The following is a 27,978-nucleotide window of genomic DNA, read 5'->3' as shown; positions in this document are numbered from 1 at the left end:
ACTAGGAGACACCGAGTGGACCAGCAGGCCTGCAGCACCTTAAAACAGAAACAGAAGCTTTTGTTAAAACCAGAGGAAGATTATAGCTATTATTATTATTAAAGAAGACTGCACGCAAGATATTGATCATATCTTATATGTGTTTCTACTTCACACTGAAGAAGAAGAAGCTGTGGGATTGGGCAGCGACCAGATAGCGTGTAACACCTCCTCCTCCTTCTCCTCCTCCTCCTCGTCTCTGTGGAGAATTGCGTTAAAACGAAGAAAAAAAAGGCCTGCGCTTTATCTATAATAACACAGGATTATTTTTGTTGTTTTTTTCTCCTTATATATATATATATAAACGAGGAACCGTTGCTGGCTGGTGTATGTGTTTAGAATGGGACACGCTGAAGGTATTGATATATATATTTTAATATCTCTTGATAATCTAAAGCTTCTCCTTCTTTATAGCCATGTCTGCCTGCATGTTGTTGTCTCTCTGTGTCTCATCTAACACCGTGTTTTCAGGCTCCTAGCTGGCTTATTTTGTACCACATTTCTCTGTTAAAAACCTCCCAGCGATGGAGGTTTAATCAGTTTGATTTAAAGGGGCAAAAAGGCAGCCATGTTGGCTCAAAATGTAACGTTAGCATAGCTAGCATTAGCTCCTCTTTCATCTCCCTTTTATATGTGTGGCACATTTCAAACGGTTAAAACGGTTATAACGTCTGACGGTTTGAACGGTTAGCCGTTGGTGTTCAAAAACACAACCGTTTGGCTTTTAACGGTTTCCAACGCTCGTTTTTATCAACACAATCCCCCCTTTTTTTCCACAGCCAGGTAGCTTTAAGGCTTTTAGGGGCTAACATCGCAGCAGAGCTATAAGATCATTCAGTGAAACGTTTGTTGTGTGTGTCTGCGCAGTTTTATAAGCAGATATTCATGTTTAATAAATAAACAAACACGCATGAAGCCTTGAGATAACAACAGGAGCCATTAGTGACCGTTAGTTTGACACTTTTATGGATGTTTACATCACCGTTATATCCACCTTTTGCCAACTGCTGGGCAAAGAGCCTGAGCTTGTTCAACACACATTAAAACCTCAATTACATTACCTCGGTTACAACACTTTTAACCATGATTAATTAAGCATAATAGATATTAAAAGTGTCAATTATAAGAGGGCAAAGCAGGCACTTGGGGCTGCTCTTTTGTTTTGTTTGTGATGGCAAGGCCACCATGTGTTTGTGTTGATGTAGTTTAAGAGAATTAATGGTGATTTTTGGATAGAGTTTGACCTCTTATTGTCCACTAATATTCAGACAGTCCTTTGAGTTTATCACTTTTAATATCTGCAGAGTATTTCAATACATGGATTCGATTCATAATTTGGGCTATGAAATAGTAAAACAAAAGGGCATCAAAATCCCTCAGAGCTCAAGTAAACATCATTAAATTGCTTGTTTTGTCTGACCAGCAGTCCAAAACTCAAAGATATTCAGTTTATTATTAAAGAAGACTAAAGAAATCAACCAATATTTATATTTGAGAAGCAGTTTTGCTTGAAATATTCAATTATTCTTCTAATAATTTCAGCTTGAGTTTATCATGGCTTTGACTAACAATCATTTTTAATATCTGCAGAGTATTTCAATACATGGATTCATAGTTTGGGCTATGAAATTGTAAAAAAAAAAGGCATCAAATCACACAAATTAAAGCTCAATCAGTGGATTGGTGTATTCGCTGTGGACATGCCAACGTTACACACACTTTTAACCTCATTAATTAAGCATAAAGTGTCAATTATAAGAGGGCAAAGCAGGCACTGGTGGGTTGCTCTTTTGTTTTGTTTGTGGTGACAGGGCCACCATGTGTTTGTGTTGATGAAATAAAAACACTAAATGAGGCACTTAATGGCTATTAAAGAGGGGAACTTCTTAATTTTGAGTACAAGCTGCAAGTTTAAGATAGTTAATGGTGATTTTTGGATAGAGTTTGACCTCTTATTGTCCACTAACATTCAGACAGTCCTTTGAGTTTATCACTTTTAATATCTGCAGATTATTTCAATACATGGATTCATAATTTGGGCTATGAAATAGTAAAACAAAAGGGCATCAAAATCCCTCAGAGCTCAAGTAAACATCATTAAATTGCTTGTTTTGTCTGACCAGCAGTCCAAAACTCAAAGATATTCAGTTTATTATTATAGAAGACTAAAGAAATCAACCAATATTTACATTTGAGAAGCAGTTTTGCTTGAAATATTCAATTATTCTTCTAATAATTTCAGCTTGAGTTTATCATGGCTTTGACTAACAATCATTTTTAATATCTGCAGAGTATTTCAATACATGGATTCATAGTTTGGGCTATGAAATTGTAAAAAAAAAAGGCATCAAATCACACAAATTAAAGCTCAATCAGTGGATTGGTGTATTCGCTGTGGACATGCCAACGTTACACACACTTTTAACCTCATTAATTAAGCATAATAGATATTAAAAGTGTCAATTATAAGAGGGAAAAGCAGGCACTGGTGGGTTGCTCTTTTGTTTTGTTTGTGGTAGCAAGGCCACCATGTGTTTGTGTTGATGAAATAAAAACACTAAATGAGGCACTTAATGGCTATTAAAGAGAATATCTTCTTAATTGTAAGTGCAAGCTGCAAGTTTAACATAATAATGGTGATTTTTTTGATGTTTTTGCAAATAGTTTGACCTCTTATTGTCCACTAACATTCAGACAGTCCTTTGAGTTTATCACTTTTAATATCTGCAGATTATTTCAATACATGGATTCATAGTATGGGCTATGAAATTGTAAAAAAAAAACGGGCATCAAAATCCCTCAGAGCCCAAGTAAACATCATTAAATTGCTTGTTTTGTCTTGTGCTTGTACTCTGCAGATATTAAAAATGATTGTTTGTCAAAGCCCTGATAAACTCAAGAGCTGAAATTATTAGAAGATTAAAAAAACAGAAAGCTATAAGATCATTCAGTGAAACATTTTTTTTTGTGTCTGCACAGTCGTTTTTTTTGTCACAGCAGATAATAATGTTAAATAAACAACACACATGAAGCCTGAGATAACAACAGTAGCCGTTTATAGGTTAGCCAGTGACCGTTAGTTTGACACCTTTATGGATGTTTACATCGCCGTTATCCACCTTTGGCAAAGAGCCTGAGCGTGTTCAACATACATTAAAACCTCAATTGGTGTAGTCACTGTGGACCTACAACACTTTTAACCCTGATTAATTAAGCATAATAGATATTAAAAAGAGTCAATTATAAGAGGGCAAAGCAGGCACTTGGGGCTGCTCTTTTGTTTTGTTTGTGGTAGCAAGGCCACCAGGTGTTTGTGTTGATGAAATAATAACACTAAAATGAGGCACTACACAGATGATTAATGGCTATTAAAGAGGGGAACTTCTTAATTATAAGGACAAGTTGCAAGTTTAAGATAATTAATGGTGATTTTTGGATGAGGATTTGTCCTGTTTTGGTCAGACAAAACAAGCAATTTAATGATATTTACTTGGGCTCTGAGGAACTTTGATGCCTCTTTTCACTATTTCATAGCCCAAATTAACTTATCCATCCTAATAAACACAAGAGCTGACATTATTAGAAGATAAATTTAACTATATTTCAAGCAAAACTGGCAGTAAAATGATACTGCCAGTATATATAATAATAATAATAATATTGGTTGATTTCTTTAGTTTTCCTTAATAATAAACTAAATATCTTTGAGTTTTGGACTGCTGGTCAAACAAAACAAGCAATTTAATTTGATATTTACTTAGGCTCTGAGGGATTTTGATGCCCTTTTTTTTTACTATTTCATAGCCCAAATTATGACTGTCCACTAACATTCAGACAGTCCTTTGAGTTTATCACTTTTAATATCTGCTATTATCTATTATTTCAATACATGGATACATAATTTGGGCTATGAAATAGTAAAAAGGGGCATACAAATGCCTCAGAGTCGAAGTAAATACCGTTAAATTGATTGTTTTGTCTGACCAGCAGTCCAAAACTCAAAGATGTTTGGTTTATTATTATAGAAAACTAAAGAAATCAACCAATATTTTCTAATTTCAGCCCTGTGAGTTTATTGGGGCTTTGATTAACAATCATTTTTTGAATATCTGCAGATTATTTCAATACATGGATTAATCAATACATAGATTAAATTGCTTGTTTTGTCTGACCAGCAGTCCAAACTCAAAAATATTCAGTTTATTATTATAGAAGACTAAAGAAATCAACCAATATTTATATTTGAAAAGCAGAAACCAGTGATTTGTTTTGTGTATTTTGCTTGAAATATTGTTCAATTAATCTAATAAATTCAGCTCTTGAGTTTATTAGGAGCTGAGGTTACATTTATTTGAGAGATACAGTGCAGCATGTATTCTCAGGATTGTGCTACATACTGTCCAAAACTCAAAGATATTCAGTTTATTATTATAGAAGACTAAAGAAATCAACCAATATTCACATTTGAAAAGCAGGAACCAATTTTGTTTGTGCCAGTTTTGCTTGAAATATTGCTCAATTCATCTTCTAATAATTTCAGCTTTTGAATTTATTAGAAGCTGTGAGGTTACATTTGAGAGCTACAGTACAGTATGTTTTCTCAGGATCGCGCTACATGTCACATAATAACTTCATAAAGCATCAAGGCTGGATTAGCCGCCAGGCAAAGCGTGGTATTGCTCCCCTGGTTGGCAATTATTTTGTGTACCACACTTGCAAATATGCACCACTAACGCACAATATCAGCTGAAATGGTAACAGCAGGTGCTACAGTATTTCTAAGATAGTTTTCTGGGGCATTTCTGTCTCTTATTGGACTGTTTTAAAACTGTACAGACTCCTGGCTGGAAGCAAACCGAGAATGTTGCATTTATATGTAATGTGTAGGTTTAAAATGTCAGATTATGTTGTGCTACATGTTCCTAAATAGATTTGTATTAATAAAATGGCTACAAACAAACGGACACAGAGCAAACCAGGAGCAGCAGAGTATCCCAGAAAAAGGGTCATGCAGAGAGCAGATTTAATATATATACAGTAATGTTAAGCTGGTGCTAAGTGTTATATAATTTCTCAGGGCTTCGTAAGGGATAAATTGGATTGTCTTGAACACAGTGTGTAGTTGTGACAATTAGTTAGTTTGATAATGATTTAATCAGAGCCTACCTGTGTCTCATATATCTCTGTCAACAGGTCCAGTCAAAGAAAAAGACAGTTAAGGATGCAGGAGCCCAACAATGGATTTCTCCTTCTCTTTCATGCAAGGGATCATGGGAAATACAATTCAGCAACCCCCTCAGCTCATTGACTCAGCAAACATCAGACAGGAAGGCACCTGCGACACCGGCAGTGATCCAGGCGAGGATGGTGGTCCCTCCTACGATGCTGCCCTGGATGCAGAGTTTTCCTACCCGCCGTCAGCCTCGGAGGACATGTCGCAGGTCTCCAACGGCTACCCGCCCGGTCTGGGCATGTACGAGCCGCAGGCCAAGTTCTCCATGTACTCACAGTTCCCCAACGGCTCGGCCAACGGCTACGGGGCCATACGGAGCTACGGAGACCACGTCCTCATGCCGGGGGAGGGGACGGTCCTGAGAGGCCCGGGTCTCCAGGAGAGACCTTTGTCTCCTGTGTCCCCCCCTCTGCCCACGCACCACCCACACCTCCACCACCATCACCATCACCCCCATCACCACCACCACCCGCACCACTTCCACTCAAACCCACCTCACATACAAACCCACCCGCTCCCGCAGAGTCCTCCGCCGCCGCCACAGCTGCCCTCCCAGCACCACCTGCCCCATACGCCTCACATCATGACCCACACTCTCCCCCCTCCTCCCCCGTTACTCCTGCAATCCTCCAGTCCTCCCCCCTCCCTAGTGGACAGTACCCCTTCCTCTCAGCCCTCCCACACCCTGTCCAACGCCCCCGGTGGGGTGCTGAAGAAAACCAGCTCTCCAGAGATCAAGCTGAAGATCATAAAGACGTATCAGAACGGAAAAGAGCTGTTTGAGTCTGCGCTGTGTGGAGACCTGCTGCAGGAACTGCAGGTAATGTGTCCGAGCTAGTTACACACACGCACACACATCAGTCGTGTCCTTTTTTATGGGTTAGGGTTTAGGGTTTGTGATCAACAATGTTTTGAATGCATTTTGATGACTATAAAACCTTTTACCATCATTCAAAAAATTATTAATCATATTTTAACCCTAACCTGCCGACGGGCAGGTGGGTTTTAAGAGATTAAAAAAACATGACACTTGATTTTTTTTTGTTAATTGTTGAAGTGATTTTTCATGCAAAAATACTACTATGCTGGCTCCAGCTTGTCAAAACGGGAGGATTAGCCGTTTATCTCTGTTTTATTTCATTATAAATGTAATATCTTTATGTTTAATCAATTTAATGTTGTTAAATGTTTGATAATCTTTAATGTTTAAGCAGTTTGAAGTCATTGTACTGCGTTCTGGGAAATTGTGACAAGCATTTTTCTTTACTATTTTATGACTTTTTCTGAATGAATGAATTCATTATTTAAGGAGTAGGATCTATTATGTTATTAGTTGGCGATTATTTAATAATTGACTAACTAATCAATTATTCGTTGCAATTTTACTGTAAAATACCGGAAAATAATGAAACATGCTGATTACAAGTTCCCCGAGTCCAAGATACGTCTTCAAATAGCTTGCTCTGTCCAAATAATAGCTCTGAAGTCAAAAATATTTGGTTTAATCTGATATAAAACCATGAAAAGCAGCGGATCTTCACATTTTAGAGGCTGGAACCAGCATTGTTTCCTTGAAAAAAAATACTTTAATGGTTAAATACATGATCCTGATAAATTTGTTTATTGATTATTTGTTTCAGATCTACATACAAACAACAGCATACTTTGCATGATATTACAAAGCAGTGTATATTGAATCACTAAATACAAGTCTAATATGTCCCATTAAAATTCATATGGAATTATTCCACGGTGTGCATCTTAGTTTATCGTCTTAAGAAGTGGATATCTGAGGAGGTTTAGATTTCAGCAGACAGACAGATCCATTTTTGAGTTACTTTTTTATATAAAAAGAAAACAAGTGAACTGATGTCTCGTCGCCACTGTGTTGTTTTTTTCTATTTCCTGCTCTTCAGAAGGAGTCTCAGAAGGAGTCTCAGAAGAACGAGGCCACTCAGATTCAGCGCAGACATGAGAGGAAGAAGGAGAAGAGGAAAAAGACTGCTCGGCTGCAGCTGCAGGTCCAGGAACAGAACCTGGACCAGAGCCAAGCACAAGCACAGGCAGGTACCACGGAGCAGACGGAGGATGTCCACATCCAGCCCGAGCCGATAGAAACACCCCCAGCCGAGACAGAGAAGCCTCAGAAGACCGTTATCAAAACCGAACCAAAGACGCCAAAGGCAAGAGCACAACGGTTCGCTGTAGATCATAGTAAACATACTTGTTTGGATTTTAAAGCAGAGCAGTGACACGTTCATGTTCCTTTTTAGGTTCCGAAGGTCCATCATCCATCAGTGATCCAGGAGACGGGCTTCTGTAAGGAGTTTGTGATCGGAGATCTGGTGTGGTCCAAGGTGGGCACCTACCCCTGGTGGCCCTGCATGATCTCTTCTGACCCGCAGATGAAGGTCCACACTCGCATCAACACCAGAGGTAGGAATCATGGATGTATTAAGAGAACTGGATACAGCGTTGGAGGCGGGCTCCCGTTCAGTCCTATTAGAGTTGCACAGCAGCGAATAATGCTAAAATGGCTCGACTGCCGAGAGATAAAGTACTCGGATCATCCGGCGGTCTTAAGCATCCATTGGGCCCACAGTACAGGCACAGTAGCGTTTCCTTCAACTCCGCCTCCCAGCCCTCGCTCCAGCTGGGTCTCATTCACATGAACGGAGGAAGGAAATTAACTCTCGGCATTTTACAACTTTTAGGACTTAATGATTTAAATAAGGGATATTCAAATGTTCGTACTGGGAAGTTGATTCACCTAAAAAAAAATTATCCGCTGAGTTACAGACGTCTCTTTCCCAATGTAAGTCTACGGGAAAAAGTATTTTTGGGCCCAATGGCATCACATAACGAACACAGAAGTTGTAGTATCGCTGTTTTGCCACTATGAAAATTTGCTTCATAGTCCGGCGCTCTTCCTGGGGGGCTTGATATGAACGCGTGAGGATGTAAATGCCACAGCTTGTTATCGGGTCTCTATGACTCTGTGCAGGTCACAGGGAGTATCACGTCCAGTTCTTTGGCAGCGTCGCTGAGCGAGCGTGGATCCACGAGAAGAGGATAGTCCTGTACCAGGGGAAGAAGCAGTATGAAGACCTTCAGGCTGAGACGCTCCGCAAGGCCTCAAACCCCGTAGAGAAACACAAAGTACGTACGAATGCTTCTTAAATGAATTAATGAAAATAATCGTTAGTTGCAGCACTTATCGATTCTCCAGACGGGTTCCATTTAGAAATAAAGTTTATTAATTGTTTTGTATCTTTTTGGTGTTTTCTTCTCCAGCTTCTGAAGCCCATCCCTCAGCGGGAGCGTTCTCAGTGGGAGACGGGCGTGGGCCACGCTGAGGACGCCTTTGTGATGACGCGGCAGGAGCGAATTGACAACTACACCTTCATCTACGTTGACCCGGACCCCCATGAGGGAACGTCCGGCAGGAAACCCAACATCAGAGCTGAGAAACGAAACCGGCGCTCCAGCGGCTCAATCAGTAAGAAGGAAGAGGGAGACGTGAAGTCACCAGCTAGAGAGCCGCCGCCGCCACGAAGGCTGCTGCCACGGCGACAGTGTAGTATTTCAAACACAGACGACAACACAAACTCCCAGGCCACGAATGAAGAGAAGAACCAGAGGGGGGACCAGTGTAAAACCAGCTCCCCGAACAGAACGCTGGTTGTGTTGCACGGCAGGACTCGCCGCCACCAGTCAGAGCCTGGAAAACAGCCGCCGCCAGGAAGCTGCTGCCTCTCTCCATCACCATGAAGAGGCTGAATGTGGAGATCACCAAGTGTGACTGGCCTCTCCTGCAGAAAAAAGCAGCTGCGTCTCCGAAAAAGGAAGAGAAGGAGGAGAGAGTGGAGAGAGAGGCCCGGCAGCCCGACCTAGGATACTGCTCACCTGAGGTTGGTGTAACGCATGCAGACAGGAAATTGTATATCCTGAGGTGTCCTGTGAGGATATTCTAACGTTGATGCTTCCAACAGGACAGCAGAGCTAAACCTGAGCCCAGTCCAGAGGAGGAGGAAGACGGGGACGCGGACGGGGACGCGGACGGGGATGGGGACGGGGACGGGGACGGGGACGGGGACGGGGACGGGGACGGGGACGGGGACGGGGACGGGGACGGGGATGGGGACGGGGACGGGGACGGGGACGGGGACGGGGACGGGGACGAAGGGGAGGAAGAGGAGAGGAGGGGCTCCCCCGCCAGTCGGAGGAGTGAGGAGGGAGGAACGCAGCAGACCTCCTCTCCTGGATCGCACCACAGTAGTCCACACGGTTGGTAGAAAACACAGACATGCAGGGTGTTTTTTTTATTGGATGATTTGTAAAGTCAGTAAGAGATACAGCTCTGTATTTATTATGTGTTTTCAGGTTCTCCGGAGAGGAAGCTTCAGCGGCGGTCAGTCAGGAGCAGGTCTGAGTCCGAGAGAGGCAATGATCCCGTTCCTAAGAAGAAAACCAAAAAGGAACAGGTACCAGTCCTCCACAGATAAACTGGCGTTCAGACCAAAACCAGCACTGCACGTTCCCAGTTCGATTCCAGCCATGTAACTGTGTTGCATGTCATTTCCTTCTCTCCCCACATTTCCTGTACACTGTTTTCTTTATTTATATTCACTTTCAGCTATCAAATAAAGGCAAAATATAATGAAAAATACAAGGGGCGTTGATGGGGACGTATTTCAGGTACCAGTGAGAAGAAGAAATGTACCACCTGTGTGCTTGAATGTATTGTTAGGGCTTATTGAGGCTTCATTATTTAATGCCTGTCTGAACCACGGTTATATCTAATTTTCAATTAGTTTTTATTTTATTTTTAGTTTTCTCTTTTCAATTTCATTTTAGTTTATTTTTAGTTACTTTTTAGACTGCGTTTAGTTTAGTGTCAGTTTTTTAGAAAGGTTTTTATATATTTTGTGTTAGTTTTACAGTACCTTTAGTTTGTTTTTGTTAGGGCCAGCTATAATGTCTCAGATGTATGTATGTATGTATGTATGTAGGTATGTAGGTATGTATGTAGGTATGTATGTATGTAGGTATGTAGGTATATATACATACTACCCGTGCTACTTTGGTGAAGCACTTGCGGCATAGCACAATTCTCTCAATTTCTGTGGTGTGATGTCACAAGTGTCGCCGAAAATTCATGCTGTCTCCTTTTGTCGGTAGTGATGTATTATAGCTTAAAAAAAACTAAAACTGAAATGAATTTACGTTCATTTTTATTTTATTTTTCAGTTTAGTTTTAGTTTTTCTTAAAGGATATCCTTTTTATTTAGTTTCAGTTTACTAAAAATATTTTTCACTGTTTATTTTTGTTTCTGTTTTAGTTTACTATAATAACTCTGGTCTGAACTTGGCCTTAGAGTGAAATTTTCTCAAACTATCTGAATCTACCACCTGAATCAAAATGAGCACCATGATAACGTCAACGTCCATGTTTAACGTCCTCACAGGCTGAGATGGCTCCTGAGACCACGCTGAGGACTGGCTCACAGAAAGGTAGGGGATCCTTCCTTCATGCCTCCTGCCTGTAAAACCACCGTGGTGGGAAGTCTTTATACTTATATACTAATTCATCTTTTTTATTGTCCCCCCCCTCTATGTGATCCTCTAGGAGCCAGTGAGATCTCAGATGCCTGTAAGCCCCTGAAGAAGCGAAGCAGAGCGTCAACAGATGTGGAGATGGCTTCTTCCCAGTACAGAGACACCTCCGACTCTGACTCCAGAGGCCTCAACGACCCACAGGTAGAAAACATGCACAGAAACAACCACATACACAAGCACAAAGAGGAAAATGCTGTATTCTTCCTGCACACAGAATATGTATAGGCAAGTTTATTTATATAACACATTTCAGCAACAAGGCGATTCAAAGCGCTTTACATGAAACATCAAAAGCATCAAGACAAAGTGCAAAAGAAACATTATAAAAGGACATTTAAATACAATTAAAAACAGTCATTAAAGATAGAATATAAAAACTAAATAGAATAAGACAGGTGTAAATTACAAGAATGAAAGTTACATTGCATTGTAAGAAATAATTTAATAAAAAGCAAACAAATGTCTTCAGTCTTGAATTAAAAGAAGTGAGCGTTGCAGCTGACCTGCAGTTTATAAAACATACATCAACATGCAGAAGTCAGAATAAACACAAAGTATTTGCCTTATCTTGCCTCACAGAGATATTCATTGTGCAGTATTTACAAGACAAGTCTCTGTTTAATTTTGCCTATTTGCACATTTTTTATTGTTGCATTTTCAGCAGTGAGACTTTTTTTACACTCCTCACAACTCGAGCTGAAAGATGTGATGCCATTTAAGATGTTTTTTTTAAGCAAAATGGCAAAAATCAGCATTTCCAGCTTGTCAAATGTGAATATTTTATATATATATATTGTATATAGTGATCTGAATATTTCTGGGTTCTGTTTTATTGGTTGGACAAAAGACTTTTTGAAAACATCATCATGGGCTCTTACAACTTGTGATGAGGATTTTCTTACATTTTTGTGACATTTTATGGACCAACCTTGAAACTAGACCATGAATCGAGAGAATAATTGATAATTAACCCTCTGAGACAACCCCGAGTGATTTGGCTGTCTTTCAGACAGTTCCATAAATTACATAAATTGGGTATGACTGTAAAGCTGACACTCTTGTGGATCCAATGAGCCCATTTATATTCATGTGATGATGTTAGTAGCCCCATATTAATCAATTTATTGTAGTGAGACCATTTTTAAAAACTTGACCTCACTGTATAAAATGACCTATGGTGACCTCTAGGATAATCACAGCCTCATGAAACTTTACAGCCACAAACTAGAGACCTAGAGCATTCAGAGGATGGATGGCTTTCCTAGCTAGATTGACAATAAAGGAGTTTCTGAGCGGTTTACACAACAGAAGTGCTCGCCATCTAATCGCCAACAAATGCAATTCTTGCAGAAATCTCCAAATGTCAAACGTTTTTGATACCAGATCACAGCATGGCTTTTTCTATGGTGTTCCTCAAGGTCTTGGTGTCTTCTTGTGGTATTTTGGAGAGATTATTGATCATTTTTATCAATTCACGTGTGGTAAAAATTTTTAAATTTAGCACCAAATCTGTGTAACAAATGGTGTCAACCCGGAAATTGCTGCAACAACTTATGAGACATAATAGAGCATGGGGATGACCGTCATATACTTACATCATGATGTTCTAAATCTTTATACACTTTTACAATTTATTTGAATTAATTCATGTTTATTTCTGATTTATGACTGGAACAACTTGACACACAGTGCTGAGCTGCATCTCAAATTAATCTTCAGGTTCCCAGCTTTCAGATGATGTACACCACTTCTATGTGACATCTACTGCTGACCTGCTATCTCCCCCTAAAGACTCCCTGTACCCCCTAAAAAAGACAAAAACAGGTCAATTTTGGGTCTCAGAGGGTTAATTAATAATGAAAACAATCATTTGTTGCAGCCCTGATCTCACCATTTACTAGTCTGTATATTTACGCACTTTAAAGAGCAGTTGTTGGCTTACCTTTTGTGCTTCTTTGCTTCATTAGGCTGCGTTCCTTTACACAAAACAAATCAAAACACTCCCTCTTTCTTTATCTCACAGGGTTTATTTGGGAAGAGTCTTGACAGTCCAGCAGCAGCAGATGCAGACGCTTCAGACACTCAGTCTGTGGACTCTGGCTTGTCCCGTCAGGACGGCAGCACCGGCAAGAGAGACACCGTCTGCCAGGTAAGCGCTGCTCTGGACTCATCATCTCTGTTTACTCTCTAAAAGCTTACACGTATTGATTTATATGAACCGTCTTTCTGTGTGTAGATCTGCGAGGTGTACGGAGAGGGTTTGGTGGTGTGTGAAGGTGACTGCAGCAGACAGTTTCACCTGGACTGTCTCGGTCTAACGTCCCTACCTGAAGGCAGATTCACCTGCTTGGAATGCAGAAATGGTGAGCAAATCAGAGTAAATCTTCACTATCACATCTGTTGTGTTTGGCTCTGTACTATCACAGACTTTCTCATTCTTTTTTTCTAGGCAATCATCCTTGTTTTAGCTGTAAGACGGCGGGCCGGGAGGTGACGCGCTGCTCTGTGTCGGGATGTGGTTGTTACTACCACGAGGATTGTGCTCGTAAACTCCCGGGGACAACCAGCAACCCGGACGGAGGCTTCTGCTGCCCTCAGCACAGCTGCTCTACCTGCTGCCTTGAGAGAGACCTGCAGCGAGCCAGTAAAGGTAAAACAGCCTCTGCTTTGTCTTTAAGCTTCCTGTTTGAGTCTGCAGTGGAAGCTGCGGGGGTAATGAGCAGGTGCTACATCAGCAACGTGTGAAGAAAGTGTATGAAAAACTTTCATTTTCCATTACATTAAGGCTTCTGGCTGATGTTATTGACAAATAGCAATCGAAAAAAAGCTCAAATAATAAGGAGTGCAGAAGGGTCAAGGCTGTCCTTCCCTGAGTGTGTTTTTCTTGAGGGAAATTACAGTAGATGGAGAAAAAGAGGACTGACAAAAATGTGTTGCATTACTTTAAAAATCTTTCACTGCATACTCTGCAGACTATTTGGTGACACGGTGTTGCTACAAACATCTGGTTTCACCTGAAACTAAAAGTGCTCTATTTGGTTTGAGGTGAGAGGCATCTGGAGGCTGCAGACCATCAGAGAGAAAAATAAAATAATTGACGTGGTCCTGGAAATCTTTTTTAGATGATGGTGCATTATATTTCCCATCTGAAAAAGGGAGGAGATGCACTGTCTGTTCAGGTGTCTTGTGGTTTAAAAATGACTCGCATCGGATACAGAGGGACCAAAAATGTACCTAGAAAACATTTCTCACGCTGTGACACCATCAGGATTAATGCAGTTTGTGTCAGATTGTGACCATACTGTAAGTACTACATATGTATATATAGTATGGATGCATTTCTACGTATGGTATAGATGATGATAGAGTGGTGATAGAGAGGAAATTATTTCTATTTTCTTAAAACTCAAATAATATCCTTCACAAATGATGTTATACACATTCAGTGGCCACTTCATTACAGTAGGTATACCTGTACAATCTAATGAAATTCAAAGCAACAGCTCTGCCATAAATTCTACCATGGCTTGTGACCCCTTATGAATAAAAATCGGGGTCTATTTGTGGCCCCTTTTCACATTTCAGATGTGAGTTCCACTAAATAGGCATTTCCCCTCTGAACTTCTCAGATTGTTTTAGGCCCAAAAAAAGTAAAATTATCAAATATTTCACACAAAAACGCCAAAAGTAAGAGAATAGTCCAATAAATAAATGTGTATTTCTGTAGCAGAACTTATTTTTTTCTTCTTCTCAACCCCATTAAACATCTCTCAACCCTCCAGCTTTATCTTGTGACTCTTTGGACCCCGAGGTTGGGAACCTCTGGTCCAAAACATCAAGGGTAAATGTTCAATGTCGAAACGCGTTTGTGAATACGATATCTCAGGAATGCATTCTGAAAATGTCTTCAAATTTGGCATAAACATCCACTTGGACTCAAAAATGAGCTGATTATATTTTGGTGGTCAAAGGTCACTGTGACCTCACAAAACACATTTTTTGGCCATAACTCAAGAATTCATCTGCTAATTATGACAATTTCACACAAATGTCTAACAGGATAAAATGATGAAGTGATGACATTTTGAACAGACAGGGATGTAAACTGCAACGTGACTGGTTTGCGGATGCATACAACTGCTAGGCGGTAATTCTAGTTTGCTGTTAAAGTACAATGAATACAGGAGGAAAAATTATATTTTAACAGCTGAAATAACAGATTGTTTTGGCCAGCAAAGAAAGTACCAAGTGGTCGTATTTTTTGCTTGTGATTTCCTTTAATTGCAGCTGGAACACACAAAGGAATCAGACCTGACCTTCATTATAAAAACTCTGCAGCACACAGAGCTGTGAAAAGGTTTCACTCCCTGTCGCTGCACAGTATCACAGCTACATGACTGGTGTGACGGAGAGAACATAAAACATAGCACCTGTTGTAAAGTGACCACCAAGTCTGAAGCTGAAAACCCTCTCCTCTTCCTCCCGTCCAGGTCGTCTCATGCGTTGTATCCGCTGTCCGGTGGCTTACCACACGGGAGACGGCTGCGTGGCGGCGGGCAGCGTCGCCATCACCCATCACATCATGATCTGCAGCAGCCATGGCAGCGCCAAGAGGAATGGCCTCCTCACCTCCCCCATCAACGTGGGCTGGTGCTTCCTGTGTGCCAGAGGTAAGCGCTCACAACACTGCACACGCTAACGGCCTTCCTCTCCTGGCGCTGTGATTTTTAGCAAATGTGGAACTTCTTAATTTCACCACACTGGTTGATTTTGCTTCAGTTTTTGTAACAAACAGCAAAATCAGTTCTTCTTACTTGCACTTCACATTGGATCATCAACAGGACCTGATCACCCTCCATGATCATAGTTTTTTCATCTTTCTTTTAGGAATATAACCTTTTTTCACTCAGTCACAACTAGGGCTGGGCGATAATTCAACATGATAACGAATCATCTTTCAATGGAATACATCGTGATGAAATCATATATCGAGATATCGTGATACACAATTATGCCGTCTAAATTGAAAATAACAAGCACATACTAACTCAGGTTTCTCAGAAAATCTGATCAAACTCAAATCAAAAATATCAAATCATATTTTTAATCTGATTACTCTGTATTTGTGTGCATGCATGTAAACGCAGTCAGTGTATAGCTGGAAATTTTACCTCTATAATTTAGCTTGAAATTGTTTTGTTCATTTTGCACTAAAATTCTCAATTAAATGAGAAAATACTTTTCATTTGTCAAGTATTTAATTCACACAAAAGTATACAAAAATAGGCTTTACCCTGTGGTTATTTCATATAGACTATTTATTTATTTATGGAATTAATAGAAAACATGCTTTATTGTGATATAGATATCAGGGGTGTCAATCGATTAAAATATTTAATCGTGATTAATCGCACATTTTATATCTGTTCAAAATGTCCCTTAAAGGGAGATTTGTCAAGTATTAAATACCTTTACCTCCAAAATTTTGGAGAGTTATTTAGCCTCCTTCACGATGATGATAGTATCTTCGTTCTAGCTTTGAAAATGAGCCCGCTACAACCTAGAAATCAAGTTGCGTTATTGCGTTAAATAAATTAGTGGCGTTAAAACGAATTTGCGTTATTGCATTATTATCGCATTAACTTTGACAGCCCTAATAAATATATATCATTATCGAGATATGAAATGACCCATATCTGGATAGAAGACTTTGTCCATATCACCCAGCCCTAGTCACAACTGCAGTAACATCTCATGAGTGAAAACTGAAACCTCATAAACGTTGTTTAGATAATATAATCTTTTAATATTAAATGTTTCATGTTTGGCATTGTTGTACACGAAAAGCAGTGCTGTGAAATGTAATGTTTGTTCTCCATCACGATACTAATACTATGAATGATTCCGGCTGCGACACTGCACTCTACTTTAGACGGTCCCGTCTGTCCGAGATGGTGACAAGTTTTTTTTTATAACAATGTTTTTTTCCTGTTGAACAATAAGTTGAGTGCACTGTTTGGCCTCTTTGTGTCGGGACAAACTTTATTTTTCTTGTTTCTTCTGTGTGTGTGTGTGTGTGCGAGACTGTGAGTGTTTCTTTCTCTTTTTTGTGAAATTTGGGTAATTTCGAGTTTGACTGCGGCTCACCCCCGTCTCTTCCTGTGTGTCTTGTGTAGGGCTGTTAGTGCAAGACCTTACTGACACCATATTAAGTTCATATGCCTATAAGTCCCACTACCTTCTGACTGAGTCAAATCGTGCTGAGTTGAAATTACCTATGATTCCCTCTCCTTCGTCAGCTACCAAAAAGAATGTTGGGAAAGGTAACTGAACCGTTTTTCTCTTTCTCCTTTTGTCCCACTGGTCTGTGTTTGTGTTGTGCCTGCTCCCCCCTTTTTTTTGTACGCATCTTTCATTTCAAAGCCTTGAGGTGCAAAGTTAATTAACTGGTTAAAAGTGCAGTTAATTTTAATGCAGAGTAACTTCAGCCAAGTTCCCTAACACATTAACAGATAACAGTGGGCCTCCTGCAAGAACAGTTTTGTATTCTCACCCCAAGCCTCTCTTTTCTGGGGCGTACGAGACGTCGGATTTACCAAACTAAACTTAGCCTTTTTCACAGCAGACATTTTGACATGTCACAGTAGGAAAAGCAAAATTACTTCAATTTAGTTGCTTCAGTTTCAGTGTCCTGCTATTGTGCATGTTGGCTTACTCACACTGGCTAACTTGGACGCTTGAATAGAACGGAGCAATTGACTTTATAATGTTTTTAACACCAGATTTTCCTACTATGACAAGTTAAAGAGATAGTTTGGGTGTTTTGAAGTGGGGTTGTATGAGGCAGTCCATAGTCAGTGTATTACCTACAGTAGATGACGTTCGGCATGCCCATTGAAAAAAAAACAGTAATTTTACCTTGCAGAACACGGCTGGTCTACCGCTGCATTTATTGGTTAGTTTATTTGTGTTATTGTGTGACTTTGGTTAGTTCGGATTCACCAAATTTTAATTAAAATAAAAATAATGAATCACTATTAATTGCAAATTAATCGCACAATTTTTATATGTTCAAAACGTAACTTTAAAGGGAGATTTGTCAAGTATTTAATACTCTTATCAAGTAGGCATATATGCTTGCTTTATGCAAATGTATGTGTATATTTATTATTGGAAATCAATTAACAACACAAAACAATGACAGATATTGTCCAGAAACCCTCGCAGGTACAGCATTTAGCACAAAAAATGTGCTCAAATCATAACATGACAAACTGCAGCCCTAATTTAAACTCCAATTTAATATAGATTAAGATATTATTATTATTGTCATTATGATTCTGAAAGTCAAACAAGTAGTTTTTTCTTCCTGTGACGAAAGACGTACGGATCTGTACATGAACGATAGTAGTGGACCGCTCGTGAATTTCGTTCGTACACAAGAAGAAAACTGATGAATGCGACAAGTTCTAAAATCACTCGTACGTGCCACTTAAGAACACATCTGTTTGTATGTGTGGTTCTTGCACGAGGCCCATTGTTAGATTTGTTCGTGCTGTGCATGAACAGTCAATCTGGGTATATACTGTATATCTCTGCAATAAAGTTGTTATAATAATTCATTTTCAACATGAAGAATTTCTCTGCTGGGAAAAACCTAATTGGTGGTGAAACCTCCAGTAGTTAAACTAGTGAGTGATGCAGGATGCTCTGGATTAGTTCAGGTTCTGTCTGTGGTTTGTGGAGCTTATCGCTGCTGGAGGTGCACTGCTTCTCTGCTTCAGCACTCTGGGCTTGTTTTTGATTTGAAAGGCCTCACCTCTTTTTTTTATACTGACTGCAACTTTTAAGTTTTATTTTTTGACTGAAATTTTCAGATGAAATGAAATTTTGCTCACCTCATTTTCTCGAGCTTTGACCTGCCTTGGATGGAATATAATCCCAATCAGTACAATTAAGCTAAAGAGGAGTGCAAGAATAGTGAAATTACTCTCTTTTAACGATCTTTAACATTTTGCAAATTGCAGTATTATAAAATATATGATTCCATGCAAGCTGGTCTGTGCAGGATATGTGTGATGGGAAACGTTTGCTTTACTGGCAGGACTGCATGCCTGCTTTTTGCCAATAATTTGTTATATGAGTATAACCCTGATTCATTGTTAACTCGCTGGCTGATTTTATTCCTGTGCTGCCGCATGTATTTCCCGTAGACTGGTCTTGGTACAGTGCTCTGAATCTGATTGTCAGACATGCTGTAGCTGCTGCAATGAGAGAACCCCCATGCAGGGTTTCCAACCATGTTTTTCATGAAGTGCGGCTCTCACAGGAGCCTCCTCTCAAACAAAAAGCTCCTGGCATTAGCTTTTCATTTCAGAATAATGACCAGATGCTATTATGGTAGCTTTAGATAAAAGGACACTATTTTCATATCACACTAGAAGTTGGAAAACCACGACTTGGTGCTGTATTTGTACTTTTAGTCAGGCTTGTCTGCAAATGAGATTCAGAGTTTGTCCAGGTTTTAAAGGTGCACCACCTAATCATACACTCCTCTCTTTGCATACCCATTTCCCACAACGCATGCACACACACACACACACACACACACACACACACACACTCACACTGACACTCAAACTCACACACACACTCACACTCACACACACATATACATGTACATGTATACATCCATACAAATGTAGGAGGCAAGTTGCTGTGCTGCGACACATGCCCGGCTTCCTTCCACCCGGAGTGTCTGGAGATGGAGACGCCGGAGGGGCCGTGGTCCTGCAGTGATTGCAGGGCGGGGAAGAAACCTCACTACAAACAAATTGTCTGGGTCAAACTGGGCAACTACAGGTACGCAGAGAGCACTGGTTACAGACTGCTGAGGGTTTTGCAACTGTTTATGGTACAGTTATATTTCAAGGATTAGTCTGGTGATATTCTATATTTTTCTTGTCCTCAAAAAAATCACACGAAAACACTAGAACCAACCACAGATCTTTGTCTTCAGTAGGAACAAATAGACAGGCTAGCGACCGACTAACATATTGTTGGTCTTTAAACAGCATTAAACATTTAAAAATATATACAAAAATATGGAATATCACCAGTATTATTGTTTAAAGGTGCTATTGATAACATTCAGCCACTAGATGTCGCATTCCCACCTCCCCCCGTTCCATTGCATTTACTTCACAACAAGTCGTTTCCAGACACTTACCATCAATCTCAGCCACCGACGACCCACAGATACCACGTGATACTAACGTTGTTTTACTATTGGCTCACAAGCCTTGTTAGAAGATATCTTCCACAGAGATAAACAAAACGTTCATTTTGGACCTGCCAACATTTTTAAAATGAATAATTCACAATCGTAATAATGTTTGGAAAAAACATAATTTTATTCGGCACCTTTCTAGAAGCTCTGTAGACGACTATTTTTAAACAAGTAATACGTCTGCATAAAAATGTGATCAATAAGACCTTTAAGTTCAGTGCAACACATTTGCTTTGCACTTCACAATGAAACAGGATGTGATGTGATATTATAGATGCAGGTATTCAGGAAATGCGTAGCACAGCAGTGGTGTTTTTCCTGTTGCAAACCGACTGTGTGACTGTGCTCTTCGATATTTATGCCGCAGTTTATAGTCTGCTGGCATGGCACTAGATTCAAATGTGGTAATGGGACACAAATAATACCTCTCCCATTTAAGAAAAATTATAAAGTGCCCAAAAAACTGCATTTCTATTGGCCAAACATGTAGATCTTATAGGTCAGTGATCTGTGATTTTACAGGAGCTTGTGAAAACTATTTTTGTTGCCAGAAAAAATACTGAAAAATGATCAGTCATATAAGTTTCAATAGGAAAGAATGAAAAGCAACGTAAATGTTTGAAAACTTTGGTTGCAAGTGTGACGCTACCCTCAGGCTTTAATATCTTCAGATGACATGTTTTAGGATTTGTTTTTCTATTTTTCAATGTCCCTGTCCCGTTTACCTCTCAGGTGGTGGCCAGCGGAGATCTGCAACCCTCGCCTGGTGCCGTCAAACATTCAGAGCCTTCGCCACGACGTCGGCGACTTCCCCGTCTTCTTCTTCGGCTCCCACGACTACTACTGGATCAACCAGGGCCGCGTCTTCCCCTACGTGGAGAACGACAAGAACTTCGTCACGGGTCAGATCAACATCAACAAAACCTTCAAGAAAGGTAATTTCTTCCTAGAAAGTGTCCTCGTACTTTCAAGACAAACCTGTCGTGATTTCAACCGGGAACCCGCCCGACATTACTGTCTTTCAGAGGCTGTAGCAAGTTCAGTTTTATAGCTAGTGAAGGTACTGATATTCTATTATATTAGAACTACTGCTGACCGGCTATGGTTCCTCCGTAAAATCGACAAAATCAGGTCTATGTGGGAGTCGTAGGGTTAAAGATGCAGGAAGTTTGAATCTCTGAGATAATGTTGATGTGTTTTTTAGCTCTGGAGGAAGCTGCCCGACGGTTTCAGGAGCTTAAGGCACAGAGGGAGAGCAGGGAGGCTTTAGAGCAGGAACGCAACTCTCGCAAACCTCCACCCTACAAATGCATCAAGGTAATGTCATTTTAATATCTCACTTACGACAAATAACACAAAAAAGGTATAAGTTGAAGTTTGATTCAGCTGTGTTTTTACTTCTTCTTTGGTGTTTTCAGTCCAACAAACCAGTGGGGAAAGTGCAGATGCACGTAGCTGACTTGTCAGAAATCCCACGATGCAACTGCAGACCAACAGATGAGCATCCTTGCAACCTCCACTCTCAGTGTCTCAACCGCATGCTGCAGTACGAGTGTCATCCACAGGTCTGTGTGCATGTTTTGCTCATTTCTTGTACAGTATAAACCGGTGAGATAGCCGTGAGAAGTCGCACCTTACTTTTTTATGTTGTTGTTCTTGTCAGGTGTGTCCAGCTGGAGACAGCTGCGAGAACCAGTGTTTCTCCAAGCGGCTATACGCAGAGACAGAAGTGATAAAGACAGACGGCCGTGGCTGGGGCCTCCGGTCCAACCAGGCTCTCAGGAAGGTGAGTGATGAGCTCAATCCTTTCACCCAAAACAGATACAAACTGTTGATTCAAAAGGCTGTGAAACTCATTGTTCTTAAGCATTGATTCCCAGTCCTTCTCACTAACTGTAAGTCATTTTAAAGGAGGGTGTCTGTGTAAAAATGGGATGTTTGTTGTTTCCTCCAGGGTGACTTTGTTACAGAGTATGTGGGAGAGGTGATCGACTCAGAGGAGTGCCAGCAGCGAATCAAACGCGCCCATGAAAATCACGTGGCCAACTTCTACATGCTCACCCTCACCAAGGTAACATCAGTGACGCTGGTAAACATTGTTCAGAGGAGAGGCCTCCACCAAGCACTTCTTAAACCCCAGTGTCTCCGTCTTTCCTCGTAGGATCGCGTGATAGACGCCGGCCCAAAAGGAAACTCGGCTCGGTTTATGAACCACAGCTGCAGCCCAAACTGTGAAACGCAGAAGTGGACGGTGAACGGAGACGTTCGCATCGGACTCTTCACCCTCTGTGACATTGAGGCTGGTGAGCTCACATGCAAACACATATGTGCTGTTATATTTCCTACATATACGTTACATGATATAACTATTGTCTCTGGTGGTCCCGCAGACACGGAGCTGACGTTCAACTACAACCTGCACTGTGTGGGCAACAGGAGGTCGTCTTGTCACTGTGGATCAGACAACTGCTCTGGGTTCCTCGGGGTGCAGCCAACGGTGAGGACATTTACCTGAATCCAGCTCTACAGCAATCCTGCCCTTTGAAGCTCTGTTTGATACCATCTTGTCTTTTTCTAATGTCTCATACAGAGCGCTGTGGTGATGGAGAAAGAGGAGAAGGCCAGGAACGCCAAGCTTAAGCCGAAGAAGCGGAAGCTGCGGCTGGAGGGCAAACACATGCACGAGTACTTCTGTTTTTGCTGCGGAGAGGGAGGCGAGCTGGTGATGTGTGACAGAAAGGACTGTCCGAAGGCGTACCACCTGCTGTGTCTCAACCTCACCAAGCCGCCATACGGTAATGACACAATGAGCTCCTATGTGTGTGTGAATCTAGTAAAATCTATAGATGCATGATGCCAAAATCTTGCTGATAAAAGATTTGGGGGTGGGGGTCTCAGCACCGAGTTTTGAAACCATAGTGACCCCTCTGTCTGTCTGCAGGACGTTGGGAATGTCCGTGGCATGACTGCAGCGTTTGCGGTGTCCCGTCCTCGTCTGTCTGTGACTTCTGCCCTCGCTCGTTCTGCCGGGAGCACGAGGCGGGGGCGCTCACATCCTCCGCACTGGAAGGCCGCCCCTGTTGCTCCAGCCACAACCCCGCCAGTCCCCTGGGCTCCAACTCCAGCTCCACCCAGCCACGCCGCCCTGTCAGCGTCAAAGAGGAGCCGGAGCCGGAGGCGGGCCATCCGGCTTCAGAGTGACACCGCAGCTCCCTCAATACCTCATTCCCTGTGACGTGCGCTCCTGTTGGCCTCCGATCCACCTCTGATCTGAAGCAGTGCGCGACCAAAGGGAATACAGTGCTTTTTTGACCGGGCCGAGACCCGCCGACGAACTCCTCGATGGGTGGCGAGAGCGAGAGCGACTGGAGTGTCGGCAGGGGAAGTGACCAGGCGCCGTTTTTCCCTCCTCTCTTGCCATAAACACCACTACTAATGCTCTCCACAGCTCGCCTGCGCCCATCAGAGGGCCCACACCACCTCATTATGTTTTTTATTTTTACAGCTGTGGAAATTTTTAAGTTGTTGTCACGCCGTCAGATACCGGCACTTTGAAGAACTCAGTTAGGTGGAGGGAGAGGTAGAGAGAAGAGGAGGAGGATGTGAAGCTGAACCTCTCCACCGCCACGCTGCTCCTCCTTGTTTACCTGCTGTAAGCCGTGGTCGGCGTCTCACACACAGGATGGCTGTACGGAAACGAGCCGGCCTTCCTCCTCCTCCTCGTCCTCCTCCTCCACAGCCGATCATCACTCCAGACGTGATCCGTCATCGTATTTATCTCTTCTTCTTCTTCTTGGAGGAAAATAAAGGGGGGAAATTTTGTGCAATTTTTTTCAAGACCACACTACATTCCAACCTTCCTTACACATGGTTTTAATATACTTATGGGTATAGATGAATATAATTATATACAGTATCTATGTTTGTTAATGTTTACAGACAGATTCTCTCACTTCATCTCGGTGAGTGGTGTATTATGTTTGTTTGTTTAGGTGTTAAGCATTACGCAGACCTCCTTGTGAAAATAGTCCTATTAAGGTGAAATATAATGGTATATAGTGTAATGGTATGACATTACAGAAGTACTTGTGATTTTCATATTGCCAGTCTCACTCGCCATTGTGTACATAATTGGCTCATAATATTGTAAAGTACGTAAAGATCAGGAGGGACGGAGCCTCGCCTCTCTGGTTGTTCCTGGAAGAAGGAAGACGCTTTTTTAAAACGACAAGACAGATCCTTTTTATTTTCTTTTTTTCGGATAAATTTCTGTTCCCACATTTCCTCCGAGCAGTTACTGTTATTTGTATCGTAGACGGAGGGGCTCAGCTTGTGATCACTGGTGCTGTCTTAAAAGTATTGTTAACCAGCCTTAAGTTTGATTCTGGCTGTAGTAACTACTGCCCACATGCAGTCCATTTCAGTAACGTCGTGTACTGTGACCGCTTTGATGCTTGTTTTTGTTCCTGTTTTTTTGTTTTGCCAAACTTTTTTCTGAAAAGCACTTTTACACGGCTTGTCGCTACACAATTTACCTAGGTCATACATATACAGAAATGTATATCAAAAGAACATAAGACAAGTGTTTCAAAATGGATACCTCTTCTTCTCGTAGTAACGTCGGAATTTAAACTGTGTTGTAACTTTTTTTCCTCTCGGTCAGAAACGTGGTGAGATGCTGGGCGTGTTTTTTTTTTTTTTTTTGGATTATTATTTTTGAGGAAAGTGGCCTAAATGCTGCTGGTTTCTTTTGGCACAAGTAGGAAAGACTGCCAGCCCGGCTTCGTACAGAAAAGTCCTCGAGAGGCGCTTCTTCATTTTCCACCTGGAGAACACCCTCAAGGCTGGGCTTTCTATAAAGACGTAATGGTATAACAACAGTCCAGTCCAGTATGATGTACAAATACAAACTCCTGTACAGTGTTTTTAATCGCTCATCTGTCAAATCCAAATTTTTTGTATTTATTGCACCACATTTTATACCAATTTCTTTTTCAAACACCAGTGCAGTAATGTGTCTCCCTCTCCACCACAGTGTAAGTGAAATAGACTATTTAAAAAAAAAAAAAACATGGGGAGTTCTACATGATATATCTGTATTTAGTCATTTTTCATTTGGTGTAATGATTCCACACTTTAGTAACAGCCGCTGCTCATCGACCTGTATCGTGACTCACTGTAATTGGTGTTAAAAGCAGTGTGAAGCAGTTCAATATAGGAATGTAAAGTTTCAGTTTCAGAGCAGTTTTTGTGCTTTTTTTTTGTTTGTTTTAAGCCTGGACTCAAGGAAATTTATCTGTGAACTCAGCCTTTTGCTTGTGATTCTACCCCGGTTACATGTTTGTGTTTTCTGCCCTTTTTCTTATTATTTGTTTTAAAGCCTCCCGTCGTGGTCGGTGTTTAATGACGAGCCGCGGGGTGAAACTGTGCCAATGTTTCCAAATCATTTCAGTTCATTTAGGGTCTCTTTGAGAGAGAGAGATTACACTCGGTTTATTAGGCACACTGAGCTAAAACTAATGCAATCTAATACAACAGTCCTGCAATAAATCCCCTTTTTATGAAGGTTATGTTTTGTTGAAGCTGTTTTATAGAGCTGTTGATTCAATTTTATGGTCATTTTGGAGGCTGTAGTTTGTGAATTATTTTGCGTTTTACTTCACAGGTGTTTCTAATATTTATTGTAATCTCATTGATATAAACACATACACTTCTCTGTATAATGCAATACAGTTCAAAAGCACCACAAAAATGACCGCAGATCCTTCAAAATGACCATAAAGTTGAATCAACACCTCTCCAAAAACTAGGGTTGTCCCAAATACCATTTTTTGGGCTTCAAAGCTGAATATGAATAATGAATAATGTTGTGGGATTATTCTCCTTATTTCATGGACTTTTTGGGGATTTATACATTTTTTAAAATGAAGCATTCGAATAGCGGTTTTGAGGTCGATTACTGTGGCAAAGCTTTGAAGCATTCGGGTCAGCCCTACCAAAAACAGAACATTATAACGTTATTAAAACGTAGGATTTATTGCATTGACTGCATTAGTTTACCGTTTATCTAATAATAACCTGAGTGTAAATCATGAAGAAAACAGACTGAAGAAAGGGGAAAGAAGAAGGAGCCATTGAATGCAGAAAAGTGAGAGATTTCCAGACATGATTTAAGATATAAACATTAATTTAAAAACAAGACTTCTAGTCACACAAACGTCATTCTGCACAGTGAAGGTCAAAACAAATGTTACATACAGTACATATATAACATGACAGAGGCACTTAATCGGATAAAGAACACAGAAAGAGACTTAATTCAAATAATTTTTCTCACTCTTCTAAATTTAGCTGCTCTTCTTTTATCTCTCTGTTATTACCACCTCCTTTTAGGAAGCATTTTTTTCCGTGGATTCCTAAAAAAAAGACTAAACTTGGTGATTTCTTGCTCCTCCCAAATTTGCCAAACTCCTCACTTCGGTACTTAGGCCACTTCAGTACTTGTTCAGTATCAGGTAGGTGCATCATTAAGTCACTTTTAGTTACAAACTCAAAACGGTCTGCGTGTGTAAACTTGAATTTTCTTCATTTTTTTTTAATTTATTGATGTATTTTTTTTTTTCTTACAAAGGATTCATAAGTGTGTGATTATCAGACTGCAGGCATCCTTGACTCTTGTGTTTGTGGCTTCAGAGAAAATGTCTGACTGAGTTGTGATTATATAACTGGTCTTAAAGCCTTTAATTATTTCTTTCCTTTTCAAGGTGACTGTTCAGCTGAAATGCATGCTTCCAACATCAGACACTGTTTTAGTTGGAGAGTCTTTAAATGCCTGATTTTAATGCTGGCGTTTTGTCTTTATTTGTGGTCCTTTTTATTTTTTTCTTGCACAGAGATTGTGCAACAGCCTTTTTTATTTTATTTTTGCACCTGCAGATGCATGATCATTGTGCCAGTTTGTCCCCTTCTCAGCTGATCCAGCAGCAGTATTACGTATGCCTCGTTTAAGTGTCCCAGCGTGCATCATTTCATTCACTTAAAACACTCTCTGATGTGTATGTTTTTGTTGGTTTCTTCTCATTGTAGTGCCCACGTTTGTTTTTAAAGAGACAGCATGTTTGTTCTCAGTTAAGTGACCCTTAAATACGCCACGAGGAAGTGTCCAGGATTTTTTTTTTTATATATATATATATATAAATTTCGGATGGACCCCCCACTTTTATGTCAGGGTATGTTTCAGCTCACTGTGACGTCTTTTGTTTTTGTGCAATGTTGCCGACTGTCTCTTTTAATTGACATGCTGTCAGAGCGGAAAATAGTGTTTGAATAAATAAATAATTCACCTTCATAAGCACTCATCTCTTTTTACTTGTAGTAAAATGACTTACAGTAACTCTAACTGGGGTCATATCTATCTCTTTTGGTGTTGCTTCAATTAAAAACGTGGATGAACACAAAAATACCATGTTGATTACTGTTTCGACCTGTGTTACTGCATACTGCATATTGTTGAAGAACCTGTAAATAGTTTGCATTGAACTTGCATAGACTCATGTTACTGTGGCGTGCTCTTTTTGCCTGTACAATTCTGCTTCTAAATGTGTGTGACTGTTGAGACGACACTCTTTTTGTACATGACATGTCTTTTTATTTGGGAATATTGATTCTGTCCTTTTTCATTCTAAAGTTGAGTTTGAAGAGTTCAGACATGCCTGAAGTTTGACTTTAATAAAGCTGTACTCTGTCTCAGTGAAACACTCGCTCTATGGCATTTATTTCAACAGTTTCAATCAATTAC

The 27,978-nt window shown here is 40.6% G+C and overlaps 1 protein-coding gene across 1 annotated transcript; it reads left to right on the top strand.

Annotated features, from left to right (window-relative positions):
- Positions 1-27,935, top strand: nsd3 (nuclear receptor binding SET domain protein 3). Its single transcript, XM_037779185.1, is given in 26 exon segments — positions 1-395; positions 5,233-6,092; positions 7,201-7,455; positions 7,546-7,708; positions 8,277-8,431; positions 8,567-8,939; positions 8,942-9,183; positions 9,265-9,559; positions 9,656-9,756; positions 10,741-10,786; positions 10,902-11,032; positions 12,915-13,040; positions 13,128-13,254; positions 13,341-13,541; positions 15,382-15,561; positions 17,068-17,214; positions 19,597-19,753; positions 20,913-21,115; positions 21,385-21,497; positions 21,599-21,745; positions 21,844-21,966; positions 22,135-22,251; positions 22,342-22,483; positions 22,571-22,677; positions 22,771-22,975; positions 23,122-27,935. Coding segments are annotated over 25 exon segments (4,932 nt in total). The 5' UTR covers positions 1-395; positions 5,233-5,276; the 3' UTR covers positions 23,382-27,935.
- The last annotated feature ends 43 nt before the right edge of the window (positions 27,936-27,978 follow it).

The sequence above is a fragment of the Sebastes umbrosus genome, chromosome 8 (genome assembly GCF_015220745.1).
Source record: "Sebastes umbrosus isolate fSebUmb1 chromosome 8, fSebUmb1.pri, whole genome shotgun sequence".
Taxonomy (NCBI): Eukaryota; Metazoa; Chordata; class Actinopteri; order Perciformes; family Sebastidae; genus Sebastes; species Sebastes umbrosus.
Note: the sequence above shows the minus strand (reverse complement) of the source record. Positions and strands in the feature narration are given on the sequence as shown.